Source organism: Diplotaxodon limnothrissa, linkage group LG14 (genome assembly GCF_057381915.1).
Source record: "Diplotaxodon limnothrissa isolate DT_005_m linkage group LG14, D_limnothrissa_male_GT1.1, whole genome shotgun sequence".
Lineage (NCBI taxonomy): Eukaryota > Metazoa > Chordata > Actinopteri > Cichliformes > Cichlidae > Diplotaxodon > Diplotaxodon limnothrissa.
In genome coordinates, this window is record NC_140609.1 from 19,840,260 (window position 1) to 19,862,780 (window position 22,521).

At 39.3% G+C, this 22,521-nt stretch overlaps 1 protein-coding gene across 1 annotated transcript in view; it reads right to left on the reverse strand.

The window, feature by feature from the left end:
- The window catches only part of pdgfd (platelet derived growth factor d), a 53,523-nt gene that overhangs the window by 18,900 nt on the left and 12,102 nt on the right, over positions 1-22,521 (reverse strand). The window contains exon 2 of the mRNA XM_085370976.1: positions 2,091-2,280. Within this exon, the coding sequence (XP_085227102.1) occupies positions 2,091-2,280 (190 nt within the window). The remainder of the gene's footprint in view (positions 1-2,090; positions 2,281-22,521) is intronic.

Consider the following 22,521-nt stretch of genomic DNA (forward strand, 5'->3'; position numbering starts at 1 on the left):
GCACACGTGGCCACAATAACAATTATGTCACTTCTAAGGTTTTGCATATAAGGACATTAAAAATGATCAATTCCTCACCAGGACTTAGAATTAGATAAATACAACCTGAGACTAACAAAAAACTTGACATATCACATCATGTCATTATTTATTTTATAAAAACTAAACCAAAATGCTGAAGCAATGTGTGAAAACAAAACACCTCCTGATTCAGTCGTTATAGCCAGGAACCCTGGCTCACTCTTGCTTCAGTTCATTAAGATTTGTGGGCATTTGTTTATGCACAGCTCCTTTAAGGTTCTTCCACAGTCTTCAGTCGGGTTAAGGTCTGGAGTTTGCCCTGCTGTATTACCCAATTGTGGACAAGCTTTAGCTGTCAGACAGATGGCCTCACATTTCGGTATATAGAACTCATGATTGACTCCGTGATTGCGAGTTGGCCAGATCCTAGGGCTGCAGTAGTTGTAGTGATGGTCATCTCCAATTTGGTTCATCAGTCAAAAGGACATTGTTTGGTAAGTCTTGTGGTTGTTCAAGTGCTAACCCTGTTTAGAGAGAAGAGGCTTTCTCCTGACAAACCTTTCAAACAAGTCATAGTTGGCAGTCTTTTGCTGTCATGTGTCTGCAGAGTCTGAGATATAGCTTTTTGGTTTTCGCTGTAGTTTGAGGATTTAAAAGTCTGACCTTGGCATGAATTTGATGGGACATTCACTCCTGGAACGACTGGCAACTATCTCGAATGTTTTCCACTTGGGAATAATCTTTCTCACTGTAGAATGATGGACTATAAATTGTTTGGAAATGACCATATAAACCTTCCTAGACTGAAAGGCAGCAGTACCTGTAAGGTCACTGCTGATGTCTTTCCTCCTTGACTTTTCGTTAACACACACCTAGATGCTCCGGACCTACAAGCTGCCGTTTTTCACTCACTGCTTCTACATGTTAGCTTAGTTTATGTTAAATACATTTTTAAGTCCTTCAAATGACCAGCTATTTTTTTTTATTTATCATATCCTGATATATGACTGTCTATATGACATCACCATGGCTATAACTAGCCTCACGGGCAAAGCTAGACTTTGAATATTTTCATGACATAAAGGCTGATGAAGCAATTTTAAACGAGTCACTGACGCCAACCATGAAATTCTGTTCCAATTGTGCCAATCTCACAAACAGCTGGTAGATAGATGGCTAGACTGAACGCAGAGCATAACAAATAACACCAACTTTGGAATAAAGCCTAATTTTTCTTTATGGACACTTCCACCACTGTAATGGTTCAGGTAACTTTTAGGGTTATGAGGCACTTTGAGTAATCAGACTTGTTATGATAGAAGTTTATGATGAGTTCTCAGCCAAGCAGACCATCACCATAAACTGCATGATGATAAGCCCACAAAGATACACACACATAATCAATATGACAAACAAGATTTGAAAGACTGGGCAAAGCTCTCTCTCCTTCTTACTACCTTTTCAATTGTCTCCTCCTCCTCTCAACCCCCCCCCCCCCCCACCCCCTGCTGCTCCCCCTTGTCTTTTCAGGAAAGTGCTTACAAAGATGGCTGAGTTGCATATGGGGATTAAAAAGTCTATTTTCTCCCTGCAGCCCTCAAGGACAAACTTCTTATAGTTCTTGCCAAGAAAGCAAACTTCAGCTATCCATCTCTCCTACAGTGATTCCAGCACCTTATACCTTTTAATATTATTTTCTCTCAGTTCATTTAAATTCCAATTTATTGTGGAGCCATGTGACTACAGTACCAAATAATTCACACATATTTTACCGTTGCTATTGTTCAGACTCGAGGCTTTTACACAATACACTTTCCTGTCCTCCCTGTCACACTTCTCCATCAGTCTATCTCCTGCTCGGGTTTCTAAATCACTCTTCCTTCATCTGATGTTTCTCCTTTACAGCTGCTCAGAAATGATCAGTGTTCTTTCTTCTTTTTGTTCACTGCCTTAATCCTTGTTTCCGGTATTCTACTTTTTCTACTACTCTTGTCTTTTTTTTCCTGAATGGCTTTCACGTCGCCCTCCTTACTTCTCTAGATCGCGTGCTGTATTGTGTCAAGTTTTACCTGCACATTCCATTCTCAGCCTCCTCCAGTCCAAAGTGTCCGTCAAACTCCAGGTGTATGCGGCTCCCTGGTGGTGACAGCAGTTTCCATGACAACAGCAGGTTGCGAGGGTAAGCGTTGGGATAGCGTGGGCTGTGGATGACTCCACCCTGTGGCGTTACTGTGATGTTTTCCTCCTTGCGGTACAAGTCTGTGGTGAGGCGATTGCTGTCTGTTAGTGGTTACAGCTAATCAGTTAGTTAGTCAATTTAATAATAGAAGAAGAAGCAAAGCAGATTGTTCACAGATGCAATTTCACACCCAAGAGAAAAACTTTTTTAGACGTCGGCACCCACAAAGACATGCAAAAGAGGAGCGCAAAACATATAAACAACAGCTCATACAGAAACAATCCTCAGCAAAGGACGAAAGACTAATTTAAATAAGAGCGTGCCGAGCACACATATTGAAATGGATCACGTAGATTTGTTTGGGTTTATCTTTATCTTTGTTTTCTAAGTGAGACTGCGGTAGTTACCCAGCAGGCCATTTCACAGTTCGAAACTTCTCCCCACTCTTTGTATCTGAAATCTTTAAACAGCCGTCTCCATACTGCAGTTTTATCTACTAATCAGCCCACATATATACTATTACCCAAAGACTAGCCAACTATAATACATCAAATGTCTGTCTGCCCGCGATTTTCTCATACATGATAAAGAGACCACACTTCAGTGGGCAGACTTAGCACATGGGTACGTCTTAATATTGTGACATCATCATGTTGTTGAGAAACCACCTGCTGATGGCAAAAGTGAACCATCTTTGACATTTTTGCATCCTATTAACCCTTTTTACAAGCAATGCATCATTTTGATGTCAAGATATTTTATGTCTACAAAACCTAATTATGACATATGCTCATACTGCGCTACGCTAATACTGATCAGTTGACAGTGGAGGCCGTTTAGCGCAGCAAACTCATCATCATGTTCAAGGAACCAGTAAAAGATCATCTGAGTTTTGTGACATGATGCATTATTCTGCTGAAAACAGCCAAATGAACATGGTATACTGTGGTCATACAGTGGTGCACATGGTCAGGACATGATAATTAAACAGTGCTCAGTTAGTACTAAAGGGCCCAAAGTGTGCCAAGAAAATATTATTCCAACAAGATGAACTTCAGGAGGTTGTTTCAACCATTTCTACAAATGCTTTGAGTTCCATGTAAGGTGGAACTTAATACTTAATACTGTGGACTTAATAAATGTCTAACAAGTGTACAATGAGTGTGTATAATATAACATGTGGGTTTTAGTATGAAAAAAGTCTGATATCTTTCAGATAGGGCAAAGACTTGGTTGTGTTTCTATCAAACATGTATTTATATACTGGTGTCCATCAAATAACAATATTATTGTCTGACCTTTTCACACCGATTACATTTGAATATTTCAGTTCAAGGAAACATTTGTCACTAACTAAATTTGGCTTGCTATTATTATTCTGCAGAAAAGGTCAAAAAATATTCACATGCATTCCCTGAAGGTCATGAATATCAACAATAACTGGTCCCCCACCAAAATCATTCAGAATAATTCTCTTGGAACCAAGAGTCATTGCTAGTTTTGGTAGCCGGAGACCGACCCGTCAGGGTCTGTGCCCTGGTAGCCATGATGCGAACGCTGTACCGGTCTGTCGTGGTGAAGAGAGAACTGAGCGTAAAAGCAAAGCGCTCAATTTCCCGGTCGGTCTACATCCCTACCCTCACCTATGATCACGATCTCTGGATAGTGACAGAAAGAATGAGATCGTGGACACAAGCAAAAATTAGCTTTCTCCAAAGGGTGGCTGGCCTCTCCCTTAGAGATAAGGCGAGGAGTTCAGACAATCGGTAGAGGCTCAGAGTAGAGATGTTGCTCCTCCACATCGAAAGGAACCAGTTGGGGTGGTTCGGTATCTGAGTAAGCTGCCTCCTGGGCGCCTTCTAGGTGAGGAGTATTATCTGTGTGAACACATCAATCTATTGTAACAAAAATACTTAAAGTATCTGGAAGAAATATTCTTGCTTCATGTTTATATATAGGTAACAAGTTTATATGTACAGAAGCTGTATGGGTAGGTTCTAAAGTTATGCTTTAAGTAAAACGGCTGCTCATTGGTGGTGAACATGAAATTACAACCACTCAAAATGCTGCCACAACTAATCAATGCAATCATAAATCTATTTTTGACATTTGATAACAATAATCATTAATTGGCCTCACAAATCTAAATCTATTCCCGAGCTCCTGAAAATTCAAGAGGGGAAAAAAAAAGCTCTTACACACACACTCCCTAAGGTCAGGCTGTGTGCTGAAGTAGGCTGACAGGGCTGTATTTTGTGAGTGGTGTGTGTTTTTTAGAGCACTGAATGCATAATCAAGGCACAGCCTGCACCCCTGGGAGTTGATGGTGATGATGAAGCTTTGGCCTCCTCCTCCTCCACTTCACTCTGAGCTTCTCTTAATTCCTCCTCTTGCTCAGCCCCGTCTTTACCTTTCACCTCCTCTCTGTGTTTCTCTTCTCTACAGTGCTGCAGTTCCGCCTCAGTCACCGGTCATTCTGCTCTTTTCAACAGTCTGCTAATTCCGGCTCCAACAGTTAACACAGCACTCCAGTGTGTATCATGGGCAGCGGGCATTAATGCAGCATGTACTTCTAGTCTGGAGCATGTGTGTAAATGTGACTGCATGTGTGTGCTGGGGCACAATTGTATTTGTAATGAAATTCTTCCACTTTGCTGATCAGAAGCCTGGCTGTGTAAGTCCACTCAGTCAAAAGAAGTGCTTATATGTGAGGAACTCTAACCTAACTATATCCCTGGTGAACAGAGTATGTCTGTTTCTGTTCTTTTCATAAAGAATTTGCATTAAATCTCATGTGACTGCAAGTGGTCGCAAGCACAGCGTGTGCATTGCTTACAATGTCCAATACATATAACCGTAAATACACGTTAGCGCCACTTTTTATCACACCATGAAGCATCTGTCTACTGAAATACATCAAGAGATAGAAGTCAGTGCTTCTGACCATGAAATAATCCAGCACATAATTGCTGTAAAACCACAACCCAATTAATGCACCCATCCATTAATGCACCTGTCCATGCGCACAGGTATGAGTCTATCTGTGTGCAAGAAGAGGGCAGACACTAAAATGAGGAAATATGCAAATGTGCTTGAAAAGCAGTGAGCTCTTCTGGATGATGTTCTGCAGTCACATCATGACCTTAATATAAATCATGCAGTGATGTCAGTGACACTGTTGCAAATTAATGCAAATGATACAGTGATTAGAAAGGAAATTTCTATTAAAGATCCAGTCCACAGAATCAACAGTGGGAGAAACTAACTGGTGCAATTTATCAGACTGCTGAGGATTTTCGGTAAATGGCTCACACGGACTAAGCAGAATCCGGAAACCAGCAGACATATCAGCGGGCACAGATGGATATGCAGTGCAGTCTGGAAATATTAGGACAGGGACAGATTTAGCTCAGGTTTTCACAGGTTTGTACTTATATTTAAAATTTTCATTTTCATTTTCTGATAAGATTAACTTCAATCTGTTTCCACGGTGAGGTAGCTTTGTTCAGTGTAGGTTCTATTATTATTATTATTATTATTATTATTATTTAAAATATCAATATTAATAATTTAATTAGTGATTATGGCTGTAGGAATGTGAATGTATATAGGGCTCTTTGTGTTAGTCCTGCGATGGACTAACACATCTGCCATTAATTATTATTATTCCTTGCTGTTGTTATTTCTATTTTTGCAAGACATAAGCCTCAGTCACATTATAACTTATTGATTATAGGATCTTTAATCTAAACTAGTCATATAATTTATATGAAATGAAATTGGGCATGTGTATTTGACAGGAAGTCAACATTCTGCAGTCACAGAAAATGATATTGTGCTGATAATATCACTGTCTGACTCAAATCCTACATTTAGCCACCCCCTCCAACCCCCACCATCTTGCTCACACACACAAACACGCACGCACATTGTCGTCTGCTCCACACTCACAAACTCACCACACAGTCACGCAGCATCATTGTCACAGTTATTTAAGTGTCAGATCAGGAGTCTGAGAGTTTAATTGGCAGTCAGTTTCTGTGTGTGTTAATCATTTTGCGAGGACCTACAACCTGCTACTTTATGGGTCTGTGTCTTCCTTATGAGACAAAAAAACAAGTACCTTAAATTTAAATCCTTCCCTTTCGAGATGAAGAGCTCTTTATAAAGTTGGCTTTAGATTAGGGTTTGTCGTAAAGCATTAGCGTTTTGATAAGGTTAGGGTACGTTTCTATCAGATGAATGGAAGTTAATGCAATGTCCTCTGAAGTCATGGATACATGGCTGTGTGTGTTTATGGATGTGGCAGGTTACAAGAAAAAGGTTCAGACTATACATGTGTGTATTTGGATGCATGCATGTCTTGAAGGATGTATGTGGTTAATTTTTCCCTAATTAAATTTAACTCTCTCACATCCAGTGTCAGAGTGTAATGTTCTCCATGGTGCTGAAATCTATTTCTGATCCCAGTGCCAATCACACTCTAATCACCAGCAACATGATGCATCACAGAAGGAAAAATAGCTCTTTAGAGAAGTTGCTCGGAGGGATCTGATGTTGAAGCTAAGATATGAAACTTTTATATTTCTCTCTTAATTAAAATCAGATTTTGGTGAAGTCACAGGTGTGCAAAGAGTAAATATTAAAAAAGTAAATCTATTTTTTAGTTTAAGTGTCTGTTCTGTGTGAAGCAAACTCTGTTTTTCTTGAGTGACAGTTTACATACTGTATGATGAATTCCCACACAGAGACACAGTCCCAGAGGACATTACCTATAACAAGGCGACCCCATTTCTTACATCTGCCATCCCCTGTCTAACATATCCTGTCTGACTTTCATCTCCTAACAATGAATTCTCATAACTTTCACACACAAACACACACATATACAAGAGAGCAGGACACACGTAATGGATTCACTTTCAGCTGTGAAAAACTACCCAGAGATTGCTGTTTTCATTCAAGGTGGCATTACTCTTTTTAATAAAAAAAAAGCAGGTGTTTATTTTTGATGTGCTTCACGATTATTAACTAAGTATTTACGCCTGTTTCAAAAATCACAGTTAAGTATTTAATGGACAGGTCAAAATACTTTTTTTGGGGGAAAATGTGCTTTACTTGCTTTCTATCGGAGAGTTAAGATGACATAGTGATACACTGTCTGTTAAAACTACAGCCAGCAGCTGATTAGTTTATTGACAGCAGAGAGAAACAGCTAGTCTGGAAAAGGTAATATATGCATCACTTCAATTTGCTGAAGCATCTCACCTTGGTGTCTAGAAAAACATAAAAAGATAAGAATAAAAGTGTGTAGAATTGAGTAATGCTAGCCCTGGACTATTTCTGGACTGAGTACGCAAACAGAGCAAGGATATTATAACGACAGCACCATGAAAGCACTCAATGATCAGTTTAGACAGATGTGCCTCAAAAAGTATAGCAAAGGAAACACTAACAATAAACCATTCAGTATGTTGCGTAGTACTTTGTATGCAGCACTTTGGCCAACTGTATTCATACGGTGACAAAAATACTTGTCATAGTATGAATAAAAAATATGATCTTTCAAATATTAGCTTAAAAAAAACCCCAAAATATTTTGACGACAGACCCATCTGCGTTATCTGCTGAGTTGTTTATTCATCTGTGTTTGGTAACAGAGTGTACTGCCCATTAACAGCAAAACTGCTGATAAACACAACGAGCATGTGTAAATGTGTGCGTCTGTGTATTCGTTTTTATCATTAGTTGTTTATGTGTATGCAATAGGTTTATATGGGCATATCTGTTAGGAACTGGGGTATATATGGGTCACTGTTTCTGTGTTTGTGTACATGTGAGTGTTTATTGGTTGTGGATGTGAGAGCTGCACTTACATGCTCAGAGTATTTCCACCCATGAGAAATAACCAAAGCCTTTTCCATCTGGCTAAATGCTCATCTGGCTAAATGTGTATATATATATATATATACACACACACACACACACACACACACACACATATATATATATATATATATATGTGTGTGTGTGTGTGTGTGTGTGTGTGTGTGTGTGTGTGTGTGTGTGCTTCACTGTAATGCTTATGCAGGCTCATTGTTTTACCACTTTCTCATGACAAATCAGCTGTAAACATGCCCCTTTGTTTCTCTGTCATGCTCAAAACACAAGCACAAAGGCATGAAAAAGTCACACACATACACATATATATCCTGGGGTGAACAGTGCATGCCAAGGGGTGTCAGCTTTGGTCAGCATCAGTTCTTACCCCACATATCTACTCCCTCTTGGCTTCTTCTCTTTGCTCATTTCTGCACCATCTCTGTTTCACTCTGTTTCTAATCACGATGAATCACTTTTTCCTTGTTTCCCTAGTAATAGATGCCTAATGTAAAGTCTTAAATTTAACATTTAATAATATTTCATGAATCGTGACCAGGTCAAACCTCTGGTGTATGTAGTTAAAAAAAAACAACTATAATTAATCAGTATATTACATCTTTTTCTGATATTTTACATTTTCTTTACAATTATTACTGGCCTACATTAATTTGTGCCATTTTCTTTTATTCAAATTGATGCATGCCCTCTGCATTCATTGTCAAAGTGTGTGGTGTTGGGATATTTGTGTGGACTGATTGCACTATGAAGGAGGCAAAGACAAACGGCTCTTAGTCGAGGCAGATTGCCGCCCCTCCCAGAGCCTGGTTCTGCCGGAGGTTTCGTTCTGTTAAAAGGGAGTTTTTCCTTCCCACTGTCCCCAAAGTGCTTCCTCATGAAGGGGTCATATGATTGTTGGGTTTTACTCTATATCTATTATTGTAGGGTCTACCTTACAATATAAAGTGCCTTGAGGTGACTGTTGTTGAATTGAATTGAATTGACTGAGAGAAAAGACGGCAATCATTTGATATAACTTGTGAGATGATCAAGAATGAAAATATGTGTTTAATAGAAGGGTGTATGGGACTGCATAGTGTTAACCAGCCCACATGGAAATGCATGTGCCAAGGCAAATGTAGTGTGGACACTACATTTATTATCTCACACAAAACAGAGCTTCTGCCATATTTGTAAGCAATCAAGTCGTGGTTAGAAAGTATATCGACCAGCTTTAGATGTACTGCGCATTAAAAACCACCAAAGAATATGTGCATTAATATATATAAGAATATTTGCATTTAAAGTGCTTTAAAAGTTACCAAGGAGTTAAGAGGTTCGGTTCAGTCACTACAGAATTAAAAAACTAGAAATAGATGATCATAAAAAAGTCACACTTGCACAGCTTTTCCTAAGGGTAAAAGACCAAAAAATGTTTGTACCAAGCTGCAAACATGTCGGCTATTTTAAGTGTAGTGTCTTACTTTGTAATGACATAAAAATAAATTTATAATGCAGTAATGCCAGTATTGCAATACTGTTTTTACTGTTGTAACTATTGTTACGATGTCTGCAAAATGGGCAGATGGGAAAAATAACATGCCCTTTTTCCTTCACACTTGCTAATGCAAACTTCAGTGAAGGAGGAAAATAGAGGAGCATTCTACAACATTTGAGGAGTGGAGAAATTATTTTTATTTCTAAAAAAGGACGAGAACATGAAGTGCAAACTGTGCCCAGGTCAGACAGAGCAACCTGCTGCTGATATCACAACACTGACTCTTCTGAAGCGTCTACAAAGACAACACACTAATACAAAATTAGTAGTGAAGAATCTATAGTGATATTAAAGATAAGTATGCTGACCCCATCACGCAGCCTGTGTGATCTTCAGCAGGTAACCAAGCAGCAGTGATGAGCAGACAGGCCCATAACCTCGTATTTCTACCCTGACCTGTATCTATAAAAGAATCACTGTGAAGTGCTCTTTGGGCTTCATAACTTACTTAAAGACTTAAAGAAAAATCCCGTTTGTCCTCATTATGATAAGGTTTGCTGATGAACTGATGTTCATGTTATTGGCCTAATATAGCTGAGTTTTCTTCTTTTTTTGTACTTTTTTTTATTGTTTCTGAAAAGGACTTTGTAAAGTTATATATATATATATATATAAACTTTATTATTATTATCATTAACTGGTAACTAGTAATGTAAGAGTAATGTCCAATGTAGAGTCAACAATTACTTTGTCAAATGAGTAATTTAGTAATGTCATGCATCACTTAAAAACAAAAAAACTAAAGTAATACAATGTTGTAATATATTATTTTGAGTAACAGCCTCAACACATATGGGTACTGGTTCCCTTAAAGCAGGTTTCAAGCTGCAATTTTTACACCACATTGGCTTCATTTTTAAGGCCCACAGGTTAATGCTTATATTTAACATGAGCTACATCTACTTGCTGGAAAACAGGGGAAAATATCTTGAGATATACTCGCTTACGATGTAGTTACACGCTGCGGAAGACGACTAAACATCTCTTGCAACAACCTGTCATTCAACTGCTTCCCTGTGACTTTGCTCAAAACTATGTACAATACCTGCCAGATCATCATACTTTCATTTTGATTCTTTTCAGGTAAAAAGTGAGGCAAATACTTCGTCTGGACTATAAATGTGTGCAACACACTAACGTTTGACTTTTGAAACATTTGCTAAGAAAACTCTTAGTTGCTAGGCAACATTATCAGGCAGAACTTTGTATTTCAAAGCTTTTGGTGCCTGAGTCATATCAGTGTCAGGGCTGTAAATACATTGATTTACATGCATATTTAACTTTTCACATGCAAACATCACGCTCTCACTCTTTTTTTCAGATTCCTGCAGGTAAAACTACAGTGTGTATCAGATCCATCCATTTTTCTTGTCACTTGTGAAAATGCTTATCATGACCAAGCTTATCATGACCAAACCGACAGGGCACTTATCCTTATAACCCCCTGCCTGGGGGCAATTCCAAAACACTGTCGGGTGTTCGCCTCTCTCCATTCTCCACTCGCAGCAGTAGTTACACCCACTGTGAGTGTCTGTGTGGGTGGATGTTTTCAGGGTGACAGCATGAGTATTTGAAACAGAGCATAAGAAAGAGTTTGTGAGTTGTAGGGTGGATTTAGAAGTTTTTTTTTTTTTTTTTTCATTTCAGGGAATGTGCACGTGTGAATATGTGTGAGAAAGAGTTTCGTGGCCCTTTGAAGCTGAAACAAAGGCGTGTCCTGTGACACGGACAGATGAGGTTAGACAAACAGATGTGAACAAATTATTGTTAACTGAGCTAGAAAACTCTTTGTGGACATCCTTGCAGGGAAAGACGGTAGGGTGGGGAAGAGAAAGATATGGGATGCAAAACAATAAGAGAGATGGAGTAGAGATGAAAAAATCTGGAATGGGTGTGAGAAAAACTGGGAAACTCTGGGATGTTGAGAAAAACAAGAGTAAAAGAGGAAACGATGGTCAGGACAAAAAAGGAAAGATGGAGCAGTGGCCACGACTACTGTGCAGCGAAAACAACAAGAGAAGCCCCAAGATATCTCAACACATGAAAACTGTGTAAGTTACACAAAAGAGCATATCTGAGTTGGGCTCATAAATATGCAAAAAATTTATTATTATGTGTGCATATATATATGACTCTGTGTGTATGTTTGTGTAAGTGTTCCACTTGCTTTGTTGTGATGTGCACAGATTTGTGCAAATTCATCATTATCTTGTTTTTTTTCCCATCTATTTCAAAGGCATAAACAAAGACAAAACATCAATGCAAAGCCATGACTCGCAACACATTTAAATTTCCTTTGGTACTGGAGCTTTTTAGCTGGCCCTCACATCTTCACCAGTGAGTTTCAATGATCCTTTTAGGCCTTTGATTAGCATTAGCATCCACTTAACTTTTCCAAGAGGCTCTCAGGCATCTATGACTCAACACCTGTTGATGAGGGCAAATTAGTCTAATGGATACAAAGAAAAGGGACAAACAGCTCTCAATGATTTGTGCCTGAGTGAGTGGAAATCAGGGATTAAGTCTGAGTTGAAAAGATAATATGTTAAAATGTCTTAATGATGTTTATTGATATGTATGATAAAGGATGTTAAGTATTATACACAAACCAAAAAAGTCATCATATAACCCAGTATTCTGTGGATGACACTTTTAAGGATAAAGTTTGGTGTTTTGGCATTAAGGGTACCCACCTGACGGAAACTCCAATCTAAAAGATCACTCTGTAAAGTTGCCTTAAAGAGAAGGGAGTCCTAAGCTGATTTTGTTTTTTGGGGGGTTTTTTGTTTTGTTTTCCAGGCTGAAGACCTTTTTATTTCTTCTTTAACACTAGAACCACCAACATGTCATTTTGACCCACTGGGATTTTAAAGTCATGTTAACATTGTTAAAAACCTTGTAACTCTGTTAAAATCAAATCCACCATCTCATAACTTTTACTAAATCAGACTTATTTACCAAATTCTGAATTTTGGGGTGTCTGGAAGAAAACAATTATGACAGATTTTACCTAGAATCACCGCGGACGTCATTTTGACCTGATAGAAATGAATCTAAAACCACTACTGCAGGATTTCCAAGCAATATGATTGTTGCTATAACATTAGTCAAAGCTAGGTGAATATGATTGATTAAAAAAATAAACAGGGGACTGTAGTTGTTTTTTATGCCTTCCGACAGGGTCAAACTGACTGCCCTCCAGTTCTAGTGTTAAAATAAAGCCCATCAACTGATATTACGTGACTTTTTTCTAAAATGGTCTTTTGTAAAACCACTGATAATGTTTTTGACTACATAGAAATCAATGTTAAATGCTGTGCTCAAGAAAAAATAAGAATTGTTTACACATTTGGATACGTGGAGAACTGGGTACATTGCTGGCTGTGCAGAGCAGCAGGGGAGCTATAGTTGAACTGAGCAGAGAGTCCAGGGTGTGGAAAACTAATATGAACTAATAATAAAGGAAATCTGAAGCAGGGCAGCCTGACGGACATGTGTCAGGCCTGAGGAGCAGAACTGAGGAGGGCTGCAGACTAAAGCAGAGCAGAGGGAACAGTGGATGAGAGAGAGACCTCAGGTCTGGTGATCAGGAGATAGATGTGGATGATAAACCTCTTCTGTTCTGCTTTTACAAAAAAATTTTTCTTTTATATTTTGTTGTATCCAACTGTGAGATCAATTTTAAAATGTAGGCAGTGAGCTGTTCAACCTGTCTAACAGTGAACTTGTTGTTTTTTATGCCTTCTGCACAATTAATCAAATTTTAATCTCCATCGTGATTTTGGCTTCCCACAATAAAAGGAACATAACTGACTGATACTGAAAATGTGTGCTCCGCCAATTGAACACAAAGTCAATCAAGCGCTCCCTAAATCACCGTGCCGATCACATCTTCTCTGGGTAGCTTTAGGTTTCCTGGACTCGCCTGGCCAAGTCAAACTACATTAGGAGACAGACTTAAAGCAAAACTCTAACATCTGGCAAAGCAGAGGGCAAAAAAAAGTTTGTCCCTGAAAGTGGATCATCATCAGTTGTTTGGAAATACTTTGTGATGTTAACCAAAGCACTGCAAAGGCAACTTATTCAACCATCTAAAAAGCACACCATAAAAAGTATAATCAGTGAAGGACTAGAAAAACAATGCGGTGTTTGTTGCTAAGGTGAATCATCAAACATCAACTCACACATCCATAAATGTGAGTCTGTACAGCCCATTGGTGTATTCTTGTAGCTCACAAAGATGCAGTGAAATCACCAACACAATCACATACTGTTTGTTCAAAGATATGTGTCCACTAAACTCGGACAGTAACGATTGCTTCAGGAGAATGGCCAACATGCCCCTAATGCACTTTTTCTAAAGCAGCAGAAACCAGCGCTGTACACAAAATAAATGAAAAATGTGGAGGGATCTCACAGCTGTGGAGTGCTTTGCTACAGTGTTATTCACATCCATCAAGAATGAAAGACTTTATATTTTATTTCTACTAGATCAGGTCAGGTGACTAAACATGTTATTTCCCAGCAAAGATTTTTTAATTAACAGGAGTGGAGCACAATGTGAAGGTGAAAAGATTGCCCGTGGAATCGATTTTGAATGAGGTTTTTGTGTAATTCTTTTAAACACATCATCTAAAATTGATTTTAAACTCTTCTACAATAAATGAATTATTAGGATGTATAAGGTTTTGAGTTTTTTGTTGTACCCTTTGTTTATCAGTGGATTCTAAAATGCTTTCACCTTTACAATCTCTAAATAAAACACCCATTTCTGTACAAGAGTCAAAGCCAGCTGCTGGGCATGCTTATGTCTTTTGCGATGTCCAGGACATTACTGAGAAACTTTTATGACACATTGATGGCTTCTGCAATCATTTATGTAGTTGTCTGCTGGGGTGGCAGCACAGAGAGGAGGAGGAAATGACTTTGTAGACTGGTAAAGAGGGCCACCTCTGTCCTGGCCAGTCTCCTAAACTGAGGAGGTGGGTGAAAGGAGGATCTCAGCCAAGTTAATTTCCATTATGAACAACACCTCTCACCTGCTACATGAGACTGCAGTGGCCCTAAACAGCTCCGTGCAGCCAGCATGTAGTACCAAGCCCTATCATAGGTACTTCATTCCAGTCGGACGGTACAATACATGCTTGCTAAAATATACATGTTTCACTTCAACTGCACTTTATGCATATAAAAAATCTCTGTGTATGTAGGTTACTGCATGTATGAGTTTATCTGTGCACTGCTTTTCTTATTTATTTTTCTTATTTATTTTTCTAATATATCTCTAATTTGCTTTGTTGTACTGTGTGCTGCTGTAACATGTAGGAAATCTTACTTATAATTAGAGCTGGGCGATATGAGATTTTTTCATATCACGATATGTTTTTTTCATTTCAGGCGATAACGATATCTATCACGATATAAGCCAAATAACTATATTTGTAAGATTTAAATGTGCCGTTGCTCACAAGTAAAATGTGAAATAATCAGCAGCTTGTTTTTAAATATTTATTTCCCATAATAAGTTCAACAGGGTAGATGTACTTAAGGAACATGAGACTTTTTCAGATAAATAAAGGCAAATATTGCAAACTACACAAAAGGCAGCCGCTAAAGCGTTCAAGTTTCAAAATAGAACAAACAAAACAGACTAAATTGTCAATTCCACTTAGAAACAAAATATTAATTCTAAAAATAAATCTTAGTTTGTTTTACAGAAGAACAGACAAAACTGACTAACTTTTGTCAATATCAAATAAACTGAGAACTAAAAGGAAATTCTCAATCTCTCCTTGTTGTATAGCTTAGCTTTTCAAACAGTTTTAACAGTTACTTTAGTCTGACAAAAGCTGAATGACGAATTAGAGCTTCCAGTCAGAGACTGAGGCTACGTCCACACGTACATGGGTATTTTTGAAAACGGAGATTTTCGGTTTTCGTTTTAAAAAATAATCCCGTCCACACATAAAGGCAGAAATGAAGGAAAACGCTGCTATGAACATGCCAAAGCAGCAGGTGGCGCTAGATTCCTACCGTGCAGAAATGTTGGCCAATCAGAAGTCTAGAAGCCTCGGTGGGAAAAAGTAAACAAAGCTGGGGCATAGAAGCAGAACCGAGTCGTATGTGTGGAGGGACAGTAACTGTGTGTATATGTAAGCATTTAAACACTGCAGAGAGTAGAATTAACTGTAACAGTATTGTAGAAATTCATCTCACTGAAACAATAACGTGGCGCACAGTGTGACGCATGCACCAGTTTATTGTATTTCCAGACTTGCTTTCGGCACAATTTACAGTGCACGCTACTCTGTTTTTTGTCAGACTTGAAATAGCTGAAATACCTTCACACTACGGACCTTCTTTGGCTCTTCCGTTCGACAATCTCTCCGGCATTGGAACCATCATCTGTTTTCTCTTCGGTCACGCTCGGTTGATTTTTCTAGTCGGCACACTCATTTCCTCCATTATGCGCTGGCTGCTTCCCAAACAAACACACGTGCGGCTTGGCACTTGTGCTGTACGTAACAAGTCACGCGACGTGACGCTGCGGCTGTGATTGGTTCGGCTCTGCGCTACTGAATTTGGATCGGCTGACCTTTTTTTTTTTAAATTTTTTTTTTAAGAGGACAAGAGCGGCGAGGTCTATCGCGATAGCTTAATTTCTCTATCGAGTAAAAGTTATATCGCGATACATATCGTTATCGTTCTATCGCCCAGCTCTACTTATAATTAAAAGGTTCTCAGTCATCCAGGTCATCGTAGTGAACCAGTTTTTGTCTGGTAGACAAAAACTGGTTCACCCGAAAGACAAAACGCCTAAACACAAACTTAACAATGTGGTGTATGCTGTACAGTGCAGCGAGGAATGCCCAGACCTCTACATTGGAGAGACCAAACAGCCAATTCACAAGCGCATGGCACAACATAGAAGAGCCACCTCCACAGGACAAGACTCAGCAGTCCATCTGCATCTTAAGGATAAAGGACACTCTTTCGTGGATGCCAATGTTCACATTTTGGACAGAGAGGGCAGATGGTTTGAAAGAGGAGTGAAAGAAGCCATTTACGTCCACTGTGAGCGACCATCTTTGAACAAAGGCGGTGGTTTACGACACCAACTGTCTGCCATCTATAATCCAGTTTTGAGTTCCCTTCCCAGACGCCTTAATGCCCACTCACATCCTGGGCCATCTGACCTCAGGAATTCGCATGATAAGGTGGGGCCAGGTTTCACATTGAGCTCACCCGAAACCCTGGCTGATTGGGACCCACACCCAGTTTCACACCTTGGCTCATGTGATTAGGTAGGGGATCATCAGGGGTTCCTTTGTCCCTCTTTGGGGGGATACTCCCACTGGATTTATATCTGGGACTCTCCACCATTTGACCTTAGAACTGAAGAAGCTTCTCGGATGAGAGGTGAAACGTCTTCAAGCAACTCAAAGAAGTCCAGACGCTTTTCTTTCCAAGCTCCTTAGACAATTTAAAAAAAACTAGATGAAAAAGAACTTAACTTCTTTCTTCGATACATGGCTTCTTTGTCATTGCTGCTACTATTGTACTTCTACTGTTAAGATGGGATTTTAATGTGTGAGTCATGGGACTGGCTTTGATTTGCTTTTGGGTCACTCTTACAAGTGGCTCTTTGTGAAAACTGCCTCATTGTTCAGTAGTGGAGAACAGCACCTTTAAGTTGTAAACAACTTGAATGAGTAGCATTAAATCAACAGTGAAAAATGTTATTTCCAGTCTTCATGCTCCTCCTGATTTGCACACAAACAATTTCCACGCTTTTTCAAACTAAAATCAAGACAAGCCAGTGTTTCGGGCGTTTAAAGACACATTACTTGTTTTTAAGTCCCTTAGAGAATCTTATTTTGACTGTGACAATCTCCCACATTACTTATGCATTACATAGAAGGATAATGTATTAATCTGAATTAAATACTCAAGCTGATTTACCGTGGGTTTTTAACATCCGTAAATCCAAACAGGATACAGCTTTAGTCTTGTTTCTATAGCACTAAGTTAACATCTCTACATTCTCTTCGCCTTCTGCCAGTCCACTTAGCATGCTCCCATCCTCTGCAGTGATGTGCTCCTGTTTAACACCTTGGCTAAGCTCGCTGAATAATGCAGTGGGGGGAACAACTCGCTGAATCAGCACTGAGGACAGGTCAGCGGAGACACTGTGGTTTAGCGGCTCTGGCAGCCTCGACACATGAATGCAGAGGCAGTCCGCATAAGCAGACGCGACATATTCACATAAACACAGAGATCGTATTAGGGAGATGGGGCTCAAATGCATAATCAATGCAGATTAAAGCATTTTTCATAGTCAACACATTCCAACCACTTCACCAATACATCTTGACATACTAACTACACATATTAGAGCCCAATTTATGTCAGTAACTTCAATTATATTTGCCTCCTTTATTAAATACAATTCAAATAAACACAAAAATGCAGCATTACTAAAGCCAAAAACATTTTTATAACTTTTACATTTACTTTACAAGAACGTAGAAGTGTAACAAGCTAACTAAACTAAAACTTGTGGGTATTTCCATCAGAAGATTTTTTTCTCCGACATCTAAGCTGAATACAGATTGTGGCTTATGCATAACATGAATAAATCCTTTTCTGGCCACAGTGTTGTACATGCTGTGTGGTGCCATACACAAATACAGTGCGGCACCAAGTGAAGGATGGAGAGGGAATCACAGCATGGTGTCTGATATCTTTTCCCATCTTGCTAAATAAGGAAGACGAAGCAAAAATTTCCTTGTAATTATGTTAAAAGTAAGACTGACAGGAGGAAAGAACTAGAATGTTGGAAGGTTGACGACTGAGTGAGACACGAGAGGAATCTGTGCCTGCAAGCGGGAGAGAAAGTGAGAGGAGAAAGCAGGTAGGTGAGGAGAGTCAGCTCAAGTTGTAACAACAGATTTTAAGGAGGTTCTGAGGGAGGGGTGGGACAGGGAGAAGGGAAGGATGAGGGATGAGAGGGGCTCGTCCCGACGTGGCCTCTAACTCCTTGATGCAGAGCATTTACTAAGCCCTCATAAGCAATACCGTCCCCATATGAGAGTGTGTCTTGATACAGAGTTTTATCTGCCATTTTCATTATATTCCATTATACTCACTTTGTTTGATGAGGTACCTTTACAAGTAACATTGTGAACTGTTGGTTACTGTTTCTTGAAGGCAAATAGAAGGTAAACAGCTCAAAACTGATTCTTAAGATAAAATCCGTCATACAAATACAAATGGTAAATATTAGGACTGACATCTGGTTTTTATAGACCTCTTAAGCTGTCTGCCTGCATGGATTTGTATGTCCTGTGACTCTACATTTATCACAAGTCTGTGCATCTCTGCATTAAGAGTTAATGTGATAATGCGTGAGCTTGTGAGAATATAAAAGTGTGTGTTTGTAAGGCTTGTTAGAGAAGCAGTTGGCTCCTGCTGACAGCTACTGCAGTCTGAACAGCAGGGCTGACGAGGACAATCAATTAGCCCTGATTTGCCCACATACATACACACACAGTGATAATTGCATACCGATGCGCACTGATCTAAACACACCTTATACAGTATTGTATTATAAACAACATTATATACAACATGATCAACATCTAATGAATTTTATTTGCAAAAAAAGCATTTTTATCTTGAAATTTCGTCACCGTTCCAAAAAACACTCTAACTTTTCTACTGTATGAAAGAAGAAATGAGGAGACATAGTGCTGGGCTGTGGCACTATCTGCCCGTGTGTGTCTGTGCGTGTATGTGTGTTTGTTATGCCCCAGCTGGAGTAGCGCAAGTTTATTAAAAATCAGACTCGATCCCTCTAGGGGCGGCTTGGATGCTGTTTGCTCGATGTATGCTTGTGTGTGTGTTTGCTCTGAGCGCTGTGTGTGATCCTGAGCAGATGCTGATGTTTTGACAGCCATCCTGCTCTCAGTCTGTCCGCCTCACGTCAGCTGTGTGTGTCTGCAAATGTGCATTCGTGTTTGTTGTAGAAAGCATGCGCGCAAGCACAAGCCGTACGTGTGTGCACGTGTGTGTGTGGTCTTAGTGCAGGGTTAAACAGTGGTCTCACTGTCAGTGAGTATCTGACCTTCTATCTACCACTGGGATCACTTATCCTTCTGCAGGCTCCACAGTAGCACACGGCACCATCCTCCTGTCATTTCTTTCTTAGTTTCTCCTTCTTTCCTTTTCTTTTTCAACTTAATCTTTCTGCCACTCTCTCTCATTTTCCCTCTTTGATAGCCCTCTAACCAGAGGCGGAGCCAGACATTTGAAACACCCGGGGCTTAGCCCTAAAGGGTAGTATGCATGTGGGATTTTTTTTTTTTTTTTGGGGGGGGGGGGGGGGGGGTAGAAATGACTGAAAGATTAATAGGCTCTGTTTTGACTTTTGTTCAAAAAAGAATGACTTCATATAGGGAAAAATATTTATCACATGTGCAAGACACCTTAAACTAGTTTTTTAATTAAGCAGCGAGGCAGAACAAGGTCAGGGCTGTATCAAGACACGAGGACTAAACCCCAATTCAACCAGACCCAGAACTGATCCGGAATTAAAACAGGACTACAACAGTTCAAAACCAGGACTACTGAGGACTTAACCAAGACAGAACCAGAATCAGAACTAGATGATAGTAGCACTAAAAATCATCATAGACCTGCACTACACTTATTTTTTTAATTCTACCAAAGTACAATATTTAGATTGAGAAAAGTTTATATAATTATTTAGCCTTGTTGTGCAAACAAGCCTGCAAAACATAATAAATATAGAATTTGAAAAATAGCAAACCTAAAAAGAAACACTAGGTACGAGATACATGAGTACCTATGATACAGTTATACTTTTGGTAAACAACCATTTGACTAACATGTGTGTCTCACCTGCTCTTGTTCATCTCTGTTCTGTCCTCATTCTCCATCTCCCTCTCTCTCCCTCCCTCTCTGTTCCTCTCTCTCCCTCTTTGTTCCTCTCTCTCCCTCTTTGTGCTGACAATCATCAAATATACAGTTGAAACCAGATATTTATGTACTCTTCAGATCAAAACACAAACACTTTTTTAATTGTAAGATCAAATCAGACTAAATGTTTATTTTTTTAGATTGATAAATATAAAAAACATATTTGTTAACTTTGAGAGTAAAGAGAGAAACTATCTGTATTTCTTAATTGCAAATGGCACCAAATTGTATTCAAACTGAGCCACATTTATGGAGCTCCACAGTTCTTTTCATGGTGTTTTGGTTGACATCTCTTGATTTTCCCATGTCACAGAAACAGGCTCTGTGTTTTGCCTTATATGCATCCACAGCTGTGCCACCAGTTTACTCACATGGACTCTACTAACCTATCAGAAGCTTCTTCAGCTCAGAATGGAATCGTCTGGAGTTTTCTTATTATTTAACAATAAACTTAGTGTACATGTACTCCTAAATTTGATCAAAGTGATAAAAAATAGACAGCTCTGTCTCTCTTTATTCTGACATTTAACTAATTCAAAAGATATTTCAATATTTATCTAAAACAAAAGTTTACTCTAAATTGATGTTGTACAGTAAAAATGTTTTATGTTTTCTCCCTAAAGTGTAAATATCTGGTTACAAATGTGAATATCCTGCTGTGTACTGAAATCCCTCTTGTTTTGCATAGAAATATACTGAACAACATACAAAGCATAATATATAAAATAACATTTACCTGAGTTTTTTCTTTGAAAGAAGCCTCGAATGTCCATTCTTATGTTTCAGTACATAACTGAAACCGATTTAGTCGGGGAGGGTAAGAACTGAAAATATGAAATAAACACACGTAAGCTAAGACTCTCTAAAAAAAAATAGCATTTGTTCGGCTTTTCATTTCGCCATTTGTTGATTCACTTGAAGAGCAAGTAAAATAATATTGGTCAAGTGATCAGTTTGATATCAATCTTTCGTGATGCACCGTCATATTTACATTATTTGTACGGTATGAATGATTTGCTTTGGTACCTTGTCAAACTTAAGCTCTCCTTAGTATGGCTGGCTCCGTCTCTCCAACAGCGCACTCACGGGCAGCAGCTGCCCCGCCCCCTCGCTCAGTCGCTTAGTGCCTGAGCTTGGATCATACCAATATCAGGGGGGGATTCACGCACAGTCGTAAATTCCCACAGTGTGCACTATGTGCTTCGAATATTGTGTGTACTTTTTGTTTTATACAGTTGTCAGCCAGGCATCTAACTATGAAAAAATTACACTCCAAAATACCCCGGGCTTCTGACAAAACAACCCGGGCTTAAGCCCCGTAAGCCACCCCCCCGCTCCGCCCCTGCCTCTAACAATGCCATTTCCCTTTACTCCTATCCACGTCCCCTATCCCCATTTCTCTGCACTAATAAGTCCCTGCTTCTCCCCCTCAACACTTGCGGCTCCCTTCTCTTCGTTCTCTGCTGCTCAGATACCAATATTCATAGAGTTAATGATGAAATGAAAACAGAGGAGGAAAAGCTAATGAAGAAGAGGGAAGACAGGGGTAGAGGTAGGAGACAGTGTGAGGAATGCTGAGATACACAAACTGAGAATCAGACAGAGAGTGAATATGGGGCAGAAACGCTGACAGTAGGGGAAGGAAGGATAAAAGTGTTTGACAGAGGAGGAAAAAAGGAATCTTTTTCATTTGTGTCAGCGCGCCATTGTCAGAGTAACAAAGACATAGCTCTCACAGTGCACTGGAGGATTTGTCAAACACACTTTCCCTTTCGCACACTCAAACACACATATATATAAAAAGCACGAAACATAAATACACAGGGTGTTTATCTCTTTCCTTCAGCAGGGACGAATCTCCTGGGGTGAGAGCAGCTCCTGC